At 53.3% G+C, this 13,326-nt stretch overlaps 1 protein-coding gene across 2 annotated transcripts in view; it reads right to left on the bottom strand.

Moving 5' to 3' along the window:
* Positions 1-4,324: 4,324 nt before the first annotated feature.
* LINGO1 (leucine rich repeat and Ig domain containing 1) overlaps positions 4,325-13,326 on the bottom strand; it is a 68,846-nt gene continuing 59,844 nt past the window's right edge. For both annotated transcript variants that reach the window (XM_061999776.1, XM_061999775.1), the window contains one exon: positions 4,325-6,486. In XM_061999776.1, the coding sequence (XP_061855760.1) occupies positions 4,633-6,474 (1,842 nt within the window). In that variant the 5' untranslated portion in view covers positions 6,475-6,486 and the 3' untranslated portion in view covers positions 4,325-4,632. The remainder of the gene's footprint in view (positions 6,487-13,326) is intronic.

Here is a 13,326-nt window from a genome sequence, read left to right on the forward strand (position 1 = left end):
AGGGAATTGCGGGAAAATCTCTTTCACAGGGAAATATTTCTTTAGTACCACCAGTAATGGAGGTGGATTGGGAAATGAACCATTCTCCATTACACCAGGACCTAACTGCACAGCCCATGCTTTGCAGTTAAAATTTGATTGCCTTGAACCCTGTGGATTATGGAAAATACGAAAAAGACCTAGAAAAATTTATGGGTTTTAATCATAAACTGATAGAATCACAGTAAATCTATCATCAGCATGCAGATACAGACCCAGAAATGAGAGAGGAAAGCAATAGGCCTGTTTTTTCCTGGAGGAGCTGCATGACAGGGACAGGGAGAAGGGGAGGGCTGCTCCCCTGCCAACACCTCAGGGCCGTCAACCTCCTGGCCTTAAAGCTTTTATGTCCTACAAAACCTGGTAGCAAGGACAGCACTGCGGAGTCCATGCCCTGTCTCACGGCAAACCATCTGGGCAGGACTGGAGAGCATGTGGGGAGTGAGGAAGGGGGAGGTGGGGAAAGGGGGACGAGGCAGGAGGGTGGGCAAGAGAGGGGAGGAAAGGGAGAAAGGAGAGAAAGAGGCAAAGGCTGAAGGTCTTTTCCTCCACTGCTCTGTGCCACTGTGCTGCTCGCCACAGAGGGAGCAGATGAGACCCTGCCAGTGGTGGGGAGGAGGCAGAGATGGGGGAGGGGGGGGAAATGTGTGTGCAGAGAGGAGCACGGGAAGCATGGATGTGGCAGAGAGAGAAGAGCACTTGACAGAGAGAAATGGCAGGAGAGCAGGAGAGAAGCACGGAAGGCAGAAAGTATTTTTAAAAAATTAAAGAAAAAGGAGAGAGTGAGTGATAAGGAAGGAAAGAGGGGGGAGAGTAAAAAATTGACTCTGAAGCAGAGATAAGGGAGGGAGAGCAGTTAGTGAAAGGAGGAGTAAAATGAAGTGTGATAAGGCCTGCTGATAGTGTGGGAAGGCAGCGAGCCTGGCAGCACAGGAGAGGCTGTGGCAGGGAGCTGGGGCTGGGGGCAAAGGGCCCCTGAAACCCAGACAGTGGGGGAAACATGGAGCCTGGTAGTGGGGGAAAGAGCCTGGGGTGGGTGATGTGCCTGGGCTGGAGGTGCTGAATAACCCTCGTCCTTCTCCCTACAGCCTCCCAGCACATGGTGCCTCTCGTGGAGATCCGCTTGTGGAGATCCCAGTCCTGGAAGCAGAGAACGTAAGGCACGTTTCGCCTTCATGCCCTAAGCACATATTTTCCTGGGTTTTTCTCTACCTCTTTTAAGCAGTTTTATACTGGGCTTTGTGTTTATCATTATTCAAAAGAAACACATGATGAGTGCTGTCTGGCTCTGACACGTGGCCAACAGTTACCTGAAGCGCAATGCTGGAGCCCAGCCCCTGCTCTCTCACCCCTGATTAAACTGCAATAGAAACAGATTCTGAATTTCAACAAAGGAAAGAAAGGGAGTTTATTCTTTGGAGTTGGTTTTTTTTCCTCCATGTTTACCAGTCATTAAAATTATTGAGCTGAGATGCTAGCCACTGAGAGATGCTGGCCGCTCAGAGAGTTAGCTACTCAAAGGTGCTGGCCACTCAGAGAAGCTTTTCTTCTGGCTCCATCCATCTGCTTTAATCACATGATGACTGACAAAAAAAAGTCACCGATTCACAAAGCATAGAAGATTAAAAAATCCGTGTTGACAGTGAAGTACGTGGCAGGCAGCAGTGCCATGGAGCATCAGGCAAAGGCGTTAATGAGGGACTCTGAGGTGCAGCTCAATGCAGGGCAGGCAGCATGGCTGCTCTCAGCGGGGTTTCAAGCAGCAGAGTTTAGGGGTCTGGGGGCACTAGCACAGCCCAAGAGGTTACACCGAAAAATAATTTTCTCTCTCCTTTTCTTTTTTCCCAAGCTTACTTTAGCAACAAAAGACTCTGTTCCTCCCTGTGCTTGCTGGGACACTGGAGTGTGCTGCAAATACTTTGTTGGACTTGGTTATTAGGGTTTTATTTTTTTAATCTTTGTGTGTTGAATTAGCTCTTTTAATTACAGCATTGAAAAAGGATAACTGGAGTCAATTAAGACAGCCTTTCAGATTGCCAGCGTTGATAGCTGTCCAGGATCACAGAGACCCCCTCCACCTCCCTGCCGTCTGCTGAACGGCTGACTGAGATATTGCCAGTCCTGGCAACGAGGCTCAAACTGAGATTGCTGCACCAAACCTGCCGTGGTACCTGGCTTCCTCAGCCAAGCTCAGCAGCTTCCTCTGGAGGACTGAGGCCTGAATCATACAGTCATAGAATCCTTTTACATTTGAAAATACCTTAAAGCTCCTCAAGTCCATCCCCTCTCATCGCACTGCCACGGCCACCACTAACCGATGGCCCTCAGCACCTCAGCTACTTGGCTTTGCAATTTCTCCAGGGATGGCAACTCCACCATCTCCCTGGGCAGCCTGTGCCAGTGTCAAACAACCCTCTCAATTAAAAAGGTCTTCCTCAGCTCCAATCTAAACCTCCCTTGTAGCAACTCGAGGCCATTTCCTCTTGTCCTGGGTGCATCCCTGCCTCCCCACACAGCTGCATGGAGTCCCTGGAACGGGGTCTGTGGCACGGAGACGGGGGCAACTGTGCCTGCCTTCAGCCTCGGCCCTGGGATTCTTTGTCACTGTTTGGGGTTTTAAATTGAGCTCACCGAGAGTGTTGGTTAAACACCGGTGGGAGGGAAGCTCACAAAGAAGCATTTTGCTTTGCCTCTTTTAAAAAGCAAAACAAAAGACTTTTAAAAAGTGTGTTGGTTTCAAAGTTAAAATGGAAAGATGGGTTAGAGATGAGAAACCAGCAAATCAAAGCTCTTGAAACCTGCTGTGGAGAAAGGAACACAAAATGCTTTGTTTGAAGATAAATGGAAAGCTGAAACCAGCAAAAAGTCCCCCCTCCCCATGAGCACAGATGTTTCAAGTTGGTTCTTCCAGATTGCTGGAAGAGAAGAAAATCCATTCTTTTCCCTGTCAGTGCTCCAGGTTACTGTCACTTATTTTTTTGTCGTCTTGTAGAGACTTTGATCCCTGAAGACTCCTTAAGTGCTTTACGAATCAAGCATGCAAATCTCTGCTCATCCACCTCGGAGATGCAGCTGAGGCTGGGCAGGCCAGGGACCCGCTGACCACTGCGGTGCCACCAGTCCTGATGGCAGCCAGGGAGGATGGGAAGCATCCACTGCTTCAGGAATGCTTACAAAAACCTGCTGTGCCCACATTACCACTGTTTGCAGGGATGTTTTGTGCTTCCAGCACGGCCAAAGGTCATCATCAAGCTGCAGGCTGTGGTACCAGCCTCTGTGGTGGGAGACTCTGCACCTCCAGGGGTCAGGAAGCTGGCACAAACCAGCTGGGGAAGGGCTCAGCTGGTGTGGTGATGCCTCTCATACTGTCAAAGCTTGACTGGAGACAGCCCTTTCCTCATTGCTGTCTCTTAACTTCACTCTCTCTCTGTGGTTGCCCTCTTGATTTGCTGCTTTTGATTCATTTGCCACGTGGCACTTTTATGTGGGTCCTTTCTGTGGTCTAAGGGCACTGTCTCATGTCTCTCTAGCAAGGAATGCATCTCAGCTCTCCCTGTCTGGGGGACACTTTAACCCCCATTCTTCCTCTTTTCCTCCTTCAGACAATACAAACTTCCCAGACCTCCAGATCCCAAGTACCAGAGCAAAGGGAGGCGACCAGAGGCCACGGTAATCAGCGTGCTGGAGCCAGCAGCAGGGCAGCCAGGACATTAATGCCTGCAGCCCCTCCCTGCTGAGCCCTGTGCCCGTGCACTGGCTCAGGCTGTGCATGCACCTGTTTATAAACCCGTGTAGCTTCATTGTTCTTTCAGACAAGATCTTCTGTGGGCCTGGAAGATAAAACCTCCCAGACTTGACTGCGGGTGCTGGCAAGTCCGGGTGCTGGCAAGTCCAGCTGCCAGCAGTCAGGTCTGAAAACAACTGTGAGAGTCATTACAGGCAGGTGAGGAGCAACGCCCGGAGATGCTTGGGCCGCTGGCACTGGGGCAGGAAGGGCACTGGGCTCGGGGCACTGCAGCATCGCTGCCCACGGGGACATTGTCCATCATCACCCTCTGCAGAGGAGGCACCACTTGGCAGTGATACAGAACTGGACAGATCAAGAAGTCAAGATTTTGCATTCCAACTATCTATAGGAAATAGGGTTTTTTTATTATTTCAAGTTTTCATAAAAATCCATAATTATTGAAATCAAAGTTACAGAAGAAAGTTCGTAACTTTTTAATTGATTTTATTTCTTTTTTTTCTTTCTTTCCCCCTCCCCCCCCCGTTGTTTTTCCCTCTCAGAGTTATATCTGACACCAGTGTCCATCAGACAAAGTCCTTACAAACACAGGAGTCCTGAAGACATTGGCTGAATGTTTTCCTGGTATAAAGAAGAAGAGGAGAAAGAGGTGGTGACGGTGCAGGTGCAGTGGGTTTGGACAGGGGCAGAGGGTGTGGTGGGAGAAGAGAGGTCGGTATGTTTGTAGCAATGTTTGTTTTTTAATTATTTTTTATTTGTTCATTTGTTTTTTAAAAAAAAAAAAACAAAACAAAAAAAAACCAAACAACCACCAAAATCACCATTATTATTTGCAAATTGTTGCCTGGTTAAATCATTTTCATGTTGAACTTGCGCGGTGCGTCGGCAGAGCTGATGCCCGCATCGGACTTGCGCGGCACGTACTCGATCTCAATGTTGTGCTTGGTGTTGCCTTTCCCCCGGCTCCACAGGAAGAGGAGCACCAGACAGAAGAGCACGACGCCCAGGAAGGAAATGAAGCCCATGGTGGTGGCGATGATGAGAGTCTTGATGTCAAAAGGGAAAGGCACGGTGGCGCGTGTGCTGTTGGCATCGCTCTCGTTGGGCTGGTTGGAGATGAACGCAAAGGTCTTGTTGGGCTGGTGGGGCCAGTCTGGGGAGTAGCTGCGCACGTGCAGGTGGGCCAGCATGGTGTCGTTGCCACCCGCGTTGCTGGCGATGCATAGGTAGGTGCCATTGTCCTGGATCTGGGCGTAGCGCACCTCCAGCGTGCCATCCGGGAAGACAGTGAGGCGCCCGTTGGTTTTGGTAGAGATGAGGTGCTTCCGGGGAGAGAGCCACATGATGGTGGGGGGTGGGTCCCCGTCCGCCCGGCAGACAAAATGGACCGTGTGGCCTTCGTCCACGAAGATCTGCTGAGGTTTGCGGTCCCGTATCCGTGCTCGGCGGCAGGTGAAGTAGTTGGGCAGGAGGATGTCGGGGAAGTCTTTGAACTCCTTACCCTGGACGAACTCAGGGGTAGAGCAGGTGGGCTGCTGCTTGTTGAAGTTCAACCTCCATCGCCGCCGGAAAACCCAGAGCAGCCGACAGTCACAGGCTAATGGGTTGTTGTCCAGGATGAGCGTCTCCAGGTTGCCCACCGAGTGGAAGGCCGACTCCTCCAGGGTGGTCAGCAAATTCCCCGACACGTTCAGGATGCGCAGATAATTGAGGCCTCGGAAGGCGAAAGGCTCGACTGTGGTGAGCTGCCCTCCCACCAGCTGGATCTCCTGCAGTCTGAGCAGGTCATGGAGCATGGAGCCCTCGATGGTGACAATGGGGTTGTAGGAGAGGTTCAGGAAGCGGAGGTAAACCAGGTGCCTCACTGACACATACGGGATGGATGTCAGGTTGCAGTGGGTGATGGACAAGGAGGTCAGGTTCAACCCGTAGAGGCAGTTGGACGTCATAGTATCCAGGTAGGGCCAGTGCGAGATCTCGAGGACCTTGAGCCGGTACAGCCTCTTGAATGAGTAATCCCGGATGGTGTTGATGTTCAGATGGCGCAGCCGCAGCACGATTAAGCCGTGAAGGTGAGACAGGGCCTCCGTGGGGATGGAGGTCAGGTTGCATTTCTCCAGAGTCAGCTGCTCCAGGCTGTTGAGGCCGCTGAAGGCCCGGTGGGAGATGTAGACAAGGTCATTGTCCCCCACCTCCAAAGACTTCAAGTTGTACAAGTCCTGGAACATGTAGTCGAGGAGGATCACAATTTTGTTCTCACTAATGTCTAGCTTGGTAAGGTTGCTGAGTCCGGTAAACACCCCCAAGGGGATCAGCTTGAGTCTGTTACTCCTGAGCCCCAGCGTCCTGAGGTTGAAGAGGTTGTTGAAAGCCCCAGGTTCAATGGCACTGATAATGTTCTCGTTTAGTTCCAGCTCCTCCAGGTGAGGGTAGTTGGCAAATTCATCCTGGTTGAGTGTCTTGATGCGGTTCTTGCCCAAGTCCAGCAGCCTGGTCTCGGTGGGGATCCCCTCTGGCACAACCATGAATCGCTTCCTGTGGCACAGGACAGCACGCTCCTGGGCAGAGCACTCGCAGCGTGGCGGGCAGCCCGTGGCAGAGCCGGACAGGATGGATCCCAGCATCAGGAGGAGAATCGGCTGCCAGCAGGCCAGGATTGGGCTGCGCATACTCGCCTCCCCGGCTACCATCCTATCTCTCACCTGCAGGTAACACGGGTAGAGAAAGAGCAAAAGCTGAATGTCAGCAAACAACAGGCACCACCACAGCAGAAGGTCTGCCGCCCCAGCAAGAGCTGGCGTTAAAGCAAAAGGTGCTGCCGAGGCAGAGCAGAGGTTCTCATTTTCCAGCTGAAATCCAGCCCTTTGGCTACAAGACCATCTCTCCTCCCCACCCCCCGACTTTCCACTTGATTGAACGTGCGCAGACTTTAAGTGGAAAGCCTTGAGGAATCTGTGTCAGACAGACCTCACTTCCCTGGCTCCTTAAAAAAATAATTTAATACTAAACATATCCATCTACATCCTATTTTAAGCTCTTGAAATTATTCCGTTCCCTGTAGATGGAGCCTGAATATAAAGGCTGCTTTGCGAAGGCAGAGGAGCTGAGCGTGGGATGGAGCATCTAGGGGAGCCCTGCTTGGGCTCAGCTGGGAGCGGGGTATCCGAGCAGGGAGCAATGGCCACAGCACCTCATCTGCGCTCATGGTTCCCCAGGGCAGTCCCTCGCTCCCGCCACGCGAGGTGCAGCGCGTGCCCCTCCCCACTGAAGCTCCAACCCACAGCGGGAGCTCCAGCCTGAGCTGAGTCTGGGGTGCAGTGGGGTACGGGAGAGTCCGTCTGGCAATGGCCTCCTGCTGCCTTTCGCAGGGAAGGCTGGGCAACGTCCTTGGGAGTCATGGGCTGGCTCATGCCCCAGCTCATGCTCCAGCCCAGAACCACCCCGGCCCAGAACCCAGTCCAGAAGTGCCCTAGCCCAGGGGCAGGCAGAAGCGAACACTCCCTGTCACGCTACCTCTGTTGCATTTATTTCCTTGTTACTCAAGCCATTATGAGAGATCAGACCTTATTAACATCACGTATTCGTTGTGCAGCTACTCGGGGCTGTGTTTGTATCTATTGTTACGTGTACACTCTGCATTGCTTCCACTAATGCTATTTACGGCTATTGCTGAACATACTCAATACATTACCTCCATTGGCTCTGTCTGTATCCATCATTATATATCCTGCACGTTACTCTCCCTGCTCCAGCACTATTTATGGGCCTGGTAGGCATTCTGTGCGTGACTTCCATTGCCTCTGTTTGTAGTCATCATTTCCTACAGATATATGACCCAGCTATAACTTTTGTTCCCCCCCCCTCCAGAATTATTCAAAATGTCTTTGTGAGATACAAGGATGAAAGGTGATGGGCTGGCCATTAAAACTGCACCAGCACCACCTCGGACCCCCCAGGCCTTGGCACACCTGGCTGTAAGGTGCTGCCGGCCCCACAGGAATCCCTCCCTGCTCTCTGTCACTGTGTACCCTGTCCCCACCACCTCTGCAGTGGAGCTGGGCACAGGGCACCCCGCAAAGCCAACCACCCTAAAGCAGAGGGGTGCAGTGCCAGGAGAGGATCCTGCACAGCTCCCATGGCAGTGGTGCTGAGCTCTGGGCTGGTGTATCCTGTGCCAGTGGAAACATTTCCAGTGGGTTTACTTGGGCCCGGGCTAGGCTGCAAAGAGCCGTTTGACGGATTTTTACAATTCATCATCCCTTCTGTCATCACCTCATAGCACTGATGGTGCTGGGCAGCCCTATAAACACAAGTGAGGCCGCTGCTGCTGCTGCAATGCCGTGGGCATGGGGCTGGGACCTGCTGCAGGGACACAGCAGCACCCTGGTGCCGGGATGGCAACTGGCTGGCAGCTCTTGGGCCAAGGGCTGAATATAGATCTGTTCTCCAGCCTGCTGCCACAGCCCCAGATGGGGCTGAGCTGCCAGGAGTTCCCCAAGCTGCCAGAGGTTCCCCACACTGCCATCACTGTTGACAGCACGGGGCTGGTGAACACCCTTCCTCCCGCCCACACCATGAGGTGCCAGTGGCACTGCTGCTCCTGTGGCCTGCTTGCCAACACACACCGGCTCACCCGCAGCCTTCCTCGGCTGGTGTTTCTCAGAAACCAATTCCTGCTCCTCGCAGCCGTGCTGAGAAAGCCATCAAAGAAAGCAAAACACTGTATGCAAAACAAAATATAGTCTAAGGGGCTTAATTATATCAAGGCTGAAAAGACTTCAGCTCATTAGAGTGCCAGGCAGCCAGCCTTATTTGGCTGTGTTCTGTGCAGGAATTTCAGCTCTGCCTGTGCGTGCAGCCACTCTGGACCCTGCGGGGCACAGAGCAGGGGTGAGAGCCCCGAATCCCACCACGTGTCCCACACATGGCTCCCGCAGCAGTCTGGGCCTCCTTATAATGTTCTGCCTCCCTACTAGGGGAAGGGAGTTGCACCTGCAGCACATGTGGTGCCTGCCCCGGCCTCGGGGCAACAGCCAGAGCTGCTGGGAGCAATGCAGCATCGGTGGCTAAAATAAAAGCAGAGAGGTGATTGATGAATGAAGTGAAATCTGCATGGCATTACAGATGACACAAGCCCACTTGTGTAGAATTGAAGTCTAGACACACCTCATATTACTAGTTCTCAGCTAAATTTAAATCCATGATAAATACAATCCCTGACAAAAAACATCTGTAATCTTAATAGCTGGAGTCACAGAAGAGCTTTGGGAGAAAGACAACGAGTAAGCTGAAAAATTCTGGTCTAAGATGAGCTTTAAATCACTTCTGGTTCCCATTTACCTCTGGCCGTTTCAGAGGAATATTTGTGCCTCAAGGTGAAGCAGATATTAAGAGGTATCTTTCCAAAAAAGATACGAATCATGAGTTTTGCGTGAGCTGAGGTCAACCGTCCACACACAGCTTTGTAGCCACAGTCATGCACCCCCACAAAGCTGGACTTGTGTCAGCATTCCTCAACCCCAAGCCAGGGCTGTCTTTTCGGCTGTCACACTGGGGCCATGCAAGGGCGAAGGGCTGCGTCTGCCTCGGGTGGGCTCGGGTGACAAGAGAGGGCCTGCTGTCACTGGGGCACAGACGTACAGCAATTGCTCTGGCAGGAAAGCACGGAGTCGCTGAGACAAAGTGTCACCAAGCGCTTTCCAGAAGTTGAAATACTCCCAGATTTACTCCGAGGAGGTCCATGCAGCGCGCCCAAGAACCCCTCCAGGCGCCAGTGCCTGCAGGCAGTGCCAGTGTGGACAGGCACAGCCCAGGGAGAGCAGCACTTGCTGCTGTGACTGCAGTGCTCGGTTCTCACATGAAAAAAGAACCAATAATAAAGCAGCAGCTGCTGGACTTGCTGCCTTTCGGCAATGGGCAAATGAGTGCAAACCACAGCAAAAATCACGCCCAGAGCCATGGCACCTGCTGGCTCCTGTCCTTGTGCTGCTGCTTGGGGACACGGGCTCCAAAGCACAATCCCTTCCTTTGCCCAGGGATGCCACTTGCCCTGGGCACAGGAAGCATGGCTGGGGCACTGGGGCCTCGTTGCCTTGCTGCCAAAGACACCAAGACCTGCTGAGTGTCTCCAGCTGGGATCAGCACTGGGAGGGAAGATGCTATTCTGGGCCCCTGTCTGGAAACACAGCCCGGGGCTGGGCCGGAGTGCTGACGTGTGTGGGGTTCGCTCTGTCGCGACAGTCACGGGCTGCCCCAGTGCAGAAGGAATGGCCCTGGGGAAATCAAACCCAGGTAGTGACCCAGGGGGGAGCAAGCTTAGCACCTGGGCTGGCTCCAAGGCTGCTGCGGCCCTCCTGCCCCAAGGGTGGGCAGCAGGCCTGACTGCGCCCTCCGCTGTCACCACTGTCCCTGGGCTGTCCCCTGCTCCCCGGGGATCGGGGCCAGGCTGGTGCTCAGCACCGAGCAATCTGTCTGCCGCACTGACAGTGAGCGAGCTGCAAAAATCCCCGCGTCAGCTATAACCCCCACCTGGCAGCCATAAATTACAGTGTGGGAGACGTTCACCCTTGAACCAGATGCTTTCCAGAGCATCAAACGACAACAGGCAATTTAGGACAAAGCGAGCCACATCCCCAGTCCGTGGGTTCAGCAGAGCCTGGGGAGCACATCCCCACGCTGTCCCGATCTTGCTGCAGGGCTGCAGGGCACAGGGAGTGAGCCTGACTGACTGACCCCAGCAGCACCGGGCACCCACACTGGGCCATGGAGCGGGTGCGATGTGGGTACAGGTCAGCCTCTGGCTCACCCCCATCTCTGGCCTGATTGCTGTGTATGAAGCCAACAAGGTGCAGCTCCCAGAGACAGTGCTGTCCTCTCCTCTAAGCTGCTCCAGCTAAATCAAATTTTATTGAACTTGACTACATTTTAGAGATAAAGACTCCAGGTTTACAAATAAATATTTAACAACCCTTCCTGCTGCTAAAAGAGTTGCTTACCCAGACCTCGGGCTCTGCACTAAGTGTTCCTGTAGCTATCTGCAAAGCAGCAAAACAAAGGGAGAAGCTTTCATCTGTCAAACACATTCATTCCCATTTCCTCCTCTCTCCATCGTTCCCTCCACGTCCAGTGCTCATTTGTGGGCCCTTTTGCCCTATCTTTCCCTCCTTACTACCTCATCTGCTCTCTCCTCCTCCTGTTTTCCCACCCAGTCTCTGAAGCTCATGCCTTCCTTCCCGATGCTCAGGGATGGTTGGGGATGAGGGGAAGCAGGGGTTCCCTGGAGCACTTAGGGTAGAGAGGGCAGTTTCCCTCCTGGCACTGAGCTGCTTTACATGGGTAAGAAGAATCCAAAGAGGGAGAGCCTAAAGAATGCCCTGAGTGCTGCCAGGGCTTGCTGCAGGCAGCAGGCACAGCACTGGCCATTAATGGATGGGCTGCTAACAAAGGGCAGGAAAACAGGCTGCTGCAGTGCTAAGGGCTGCCCTATGTCCTGGCCTGACCTCAAAACCTCCAGAAGCATCACAGAAGGGTGTAAGAAACCAGGAGAAGCTGAAGAACTCTTCCAGAAGTGCCCTGCTCAAGGTGGCGGGGACACAGGAGCATCATGCCAGGCAATTGTACTAGGGCAGAGGAGCCAGAGCGGAGACCAGCCCTGGCCCCACCAGCTGCCCAGGGTCATGGGCTTCTGCTCACCCACGTGAAGAAAGAGCTCTCCAGACAGAGCTTTTTCAGTCCTCTGAAGTATCTACTTTCAGTTGCTCCGAGGCAGGAGCTTGGAATAGGTGTGCAGCAACCTGATCTGCTCTGGCAGTTGCTCTGAGGCTGTAGAAGAGCACAAAGAAGGACTTAAGTCACAAATCCCCCTCCGACACTGGCAGCACCTGGCTGGCAGCAGCCACCTGCACCACCAGCCCAGCATTGTCCCAGCCCCAGGCACCTAAAACTGCCACAGCCCGGCACTGATCCTACAGGCACCCAAAACATGGTGCCCCATGCTATAGGGGACTGGGTCAGGGCAGGACCAAGCCAAAGAGCAAGAAGAGCAGAAGGAAGGGGAGGGGGATGCAGGGGGTTGGAAAAGAGCTCTAAAGTGGGCTGAGAGGCTGAAATGTTGGAAGAGGGAGGCTTTGGCTCAGCTGTCCACTGGTTCAGGTCTGGGCTGTGGATCTGCTTGACCCCATGCAGAGACAGCTGTGTTTGGTGGAGGAACAATCCATTGTGCCCAGAGCCAAGCTGGGAGTGGGTTTCAGGCTTGGCAGGCAGGTTATGGCAGCAGGGCGATGGGAAGGAGATCCCACTTATGTCTGCAGGGTGCTGAAGTTCAGAGCAGTTTTTGCTGAGGCTGTTTCTTGCTGTGATCACATCTGTGCAAGAACTGTTCACCCTCCTCACACCTTTGCTCCTTTGTTTTTAATGCTTCTCTCTCTTTGGATGCACATGCTTCAGTGCCCTATCAGCAAAGAAAACATCCTGACAAGTGATCAATAAGTAATTGCAGAGGCAGCTGTGGATGGCGGGGGTGTAAAGCCCTGAGCTAGCGAGAGATAAATGAGGAGTGTACAGGTGCAGTGCAGCGTGGAGTGCAAGCTCAGGGCCAGCCATGCTCCCCATGCAGTGGCTGAGGGTGCTGAGACACGGGTGCCCACCACTGCTGGTGCCTGCCACTGCCCGCCGCTGCCCACCGCAGCCACAGCTGCTCCTGTTTCGGGTGGGCACTTAACACCTCCCCTGCCAGCCAAGACAGGAGAGGCCAATTTTTCAGTTTGCAAGACAAAGAGCTGGTGAGCTGTGTTTGCTGGGGGAGTATCTCCTCAGCATGTGCCTTGGGACACCGCATCAGAGGTGATTCAGGCTGGATCAGCAGGAGAGCAGAGGCTGATGTGTGCTGGGATGCTAGGAAGGATGCACACCAGCCAGCTGAATGGGGCTTCTCCCTTTTCTTTATTTCAGAAGATCTCCTTGGGATTCTTCCCTCTGTGGATATGGGCTGGGTCACCAGGATGTTTCAGGTGCACACTGGAGGTACTCAGCTCAGAAGGCACCTGAGTGATGAATGAATGCTGAGGAGGCTTCTGTATAGCATGAGGGTCCCTGTATATGTTTTATCTTCCCTTATCTTCCCTGTGTGTATCTGTGAAGGGTGGACGGAAAAACTCCAGGCTTTTCCTAGGGCTATAGGAACAGTTGCACCAAAGAGGTGAAAGCAAGGTCCATTCAATGAGTGTCTTCTGGGAGAGCCGCCAGGGTCACGATGACATTGCGGACGCATCCCCTGCGCTCTGCCTCACCTTGCCTGCGGCCAGCAAGGCATCGCAGGACCAGGCGTCCCCAGGGCAATGCATGCCAAGACCTTTGGGAAGAGCTGGGCATCAGCAGCTGTCAGAGCCTGGGCACCATCTCCTCCTGTTCATCCTGCTTGCCCTCTCTTCCCAGCACAGCCCAGCAACAGCCAGCAGCTGCCCCTTCTCCTTGCACTGAAGGACGATTGTTTTTTCTTGGGCTCAAGAAGTACGTGACACCTTCTGCGCTCCCCTGAGCTCCCT

This window comes from Colius striatus, chromosome 7, assembly GCF_028858725.1.
Source record: "Colius striatus isolate bColStr4 chromosome 7, bColStr4.1.hap1, whole genome shotgun sequence".
Lineage (NCBI taxonomy): Eukaryota > Metazoa > Chordata > Aves > Coliiformes > Coliidae > Colius > Colius striatus.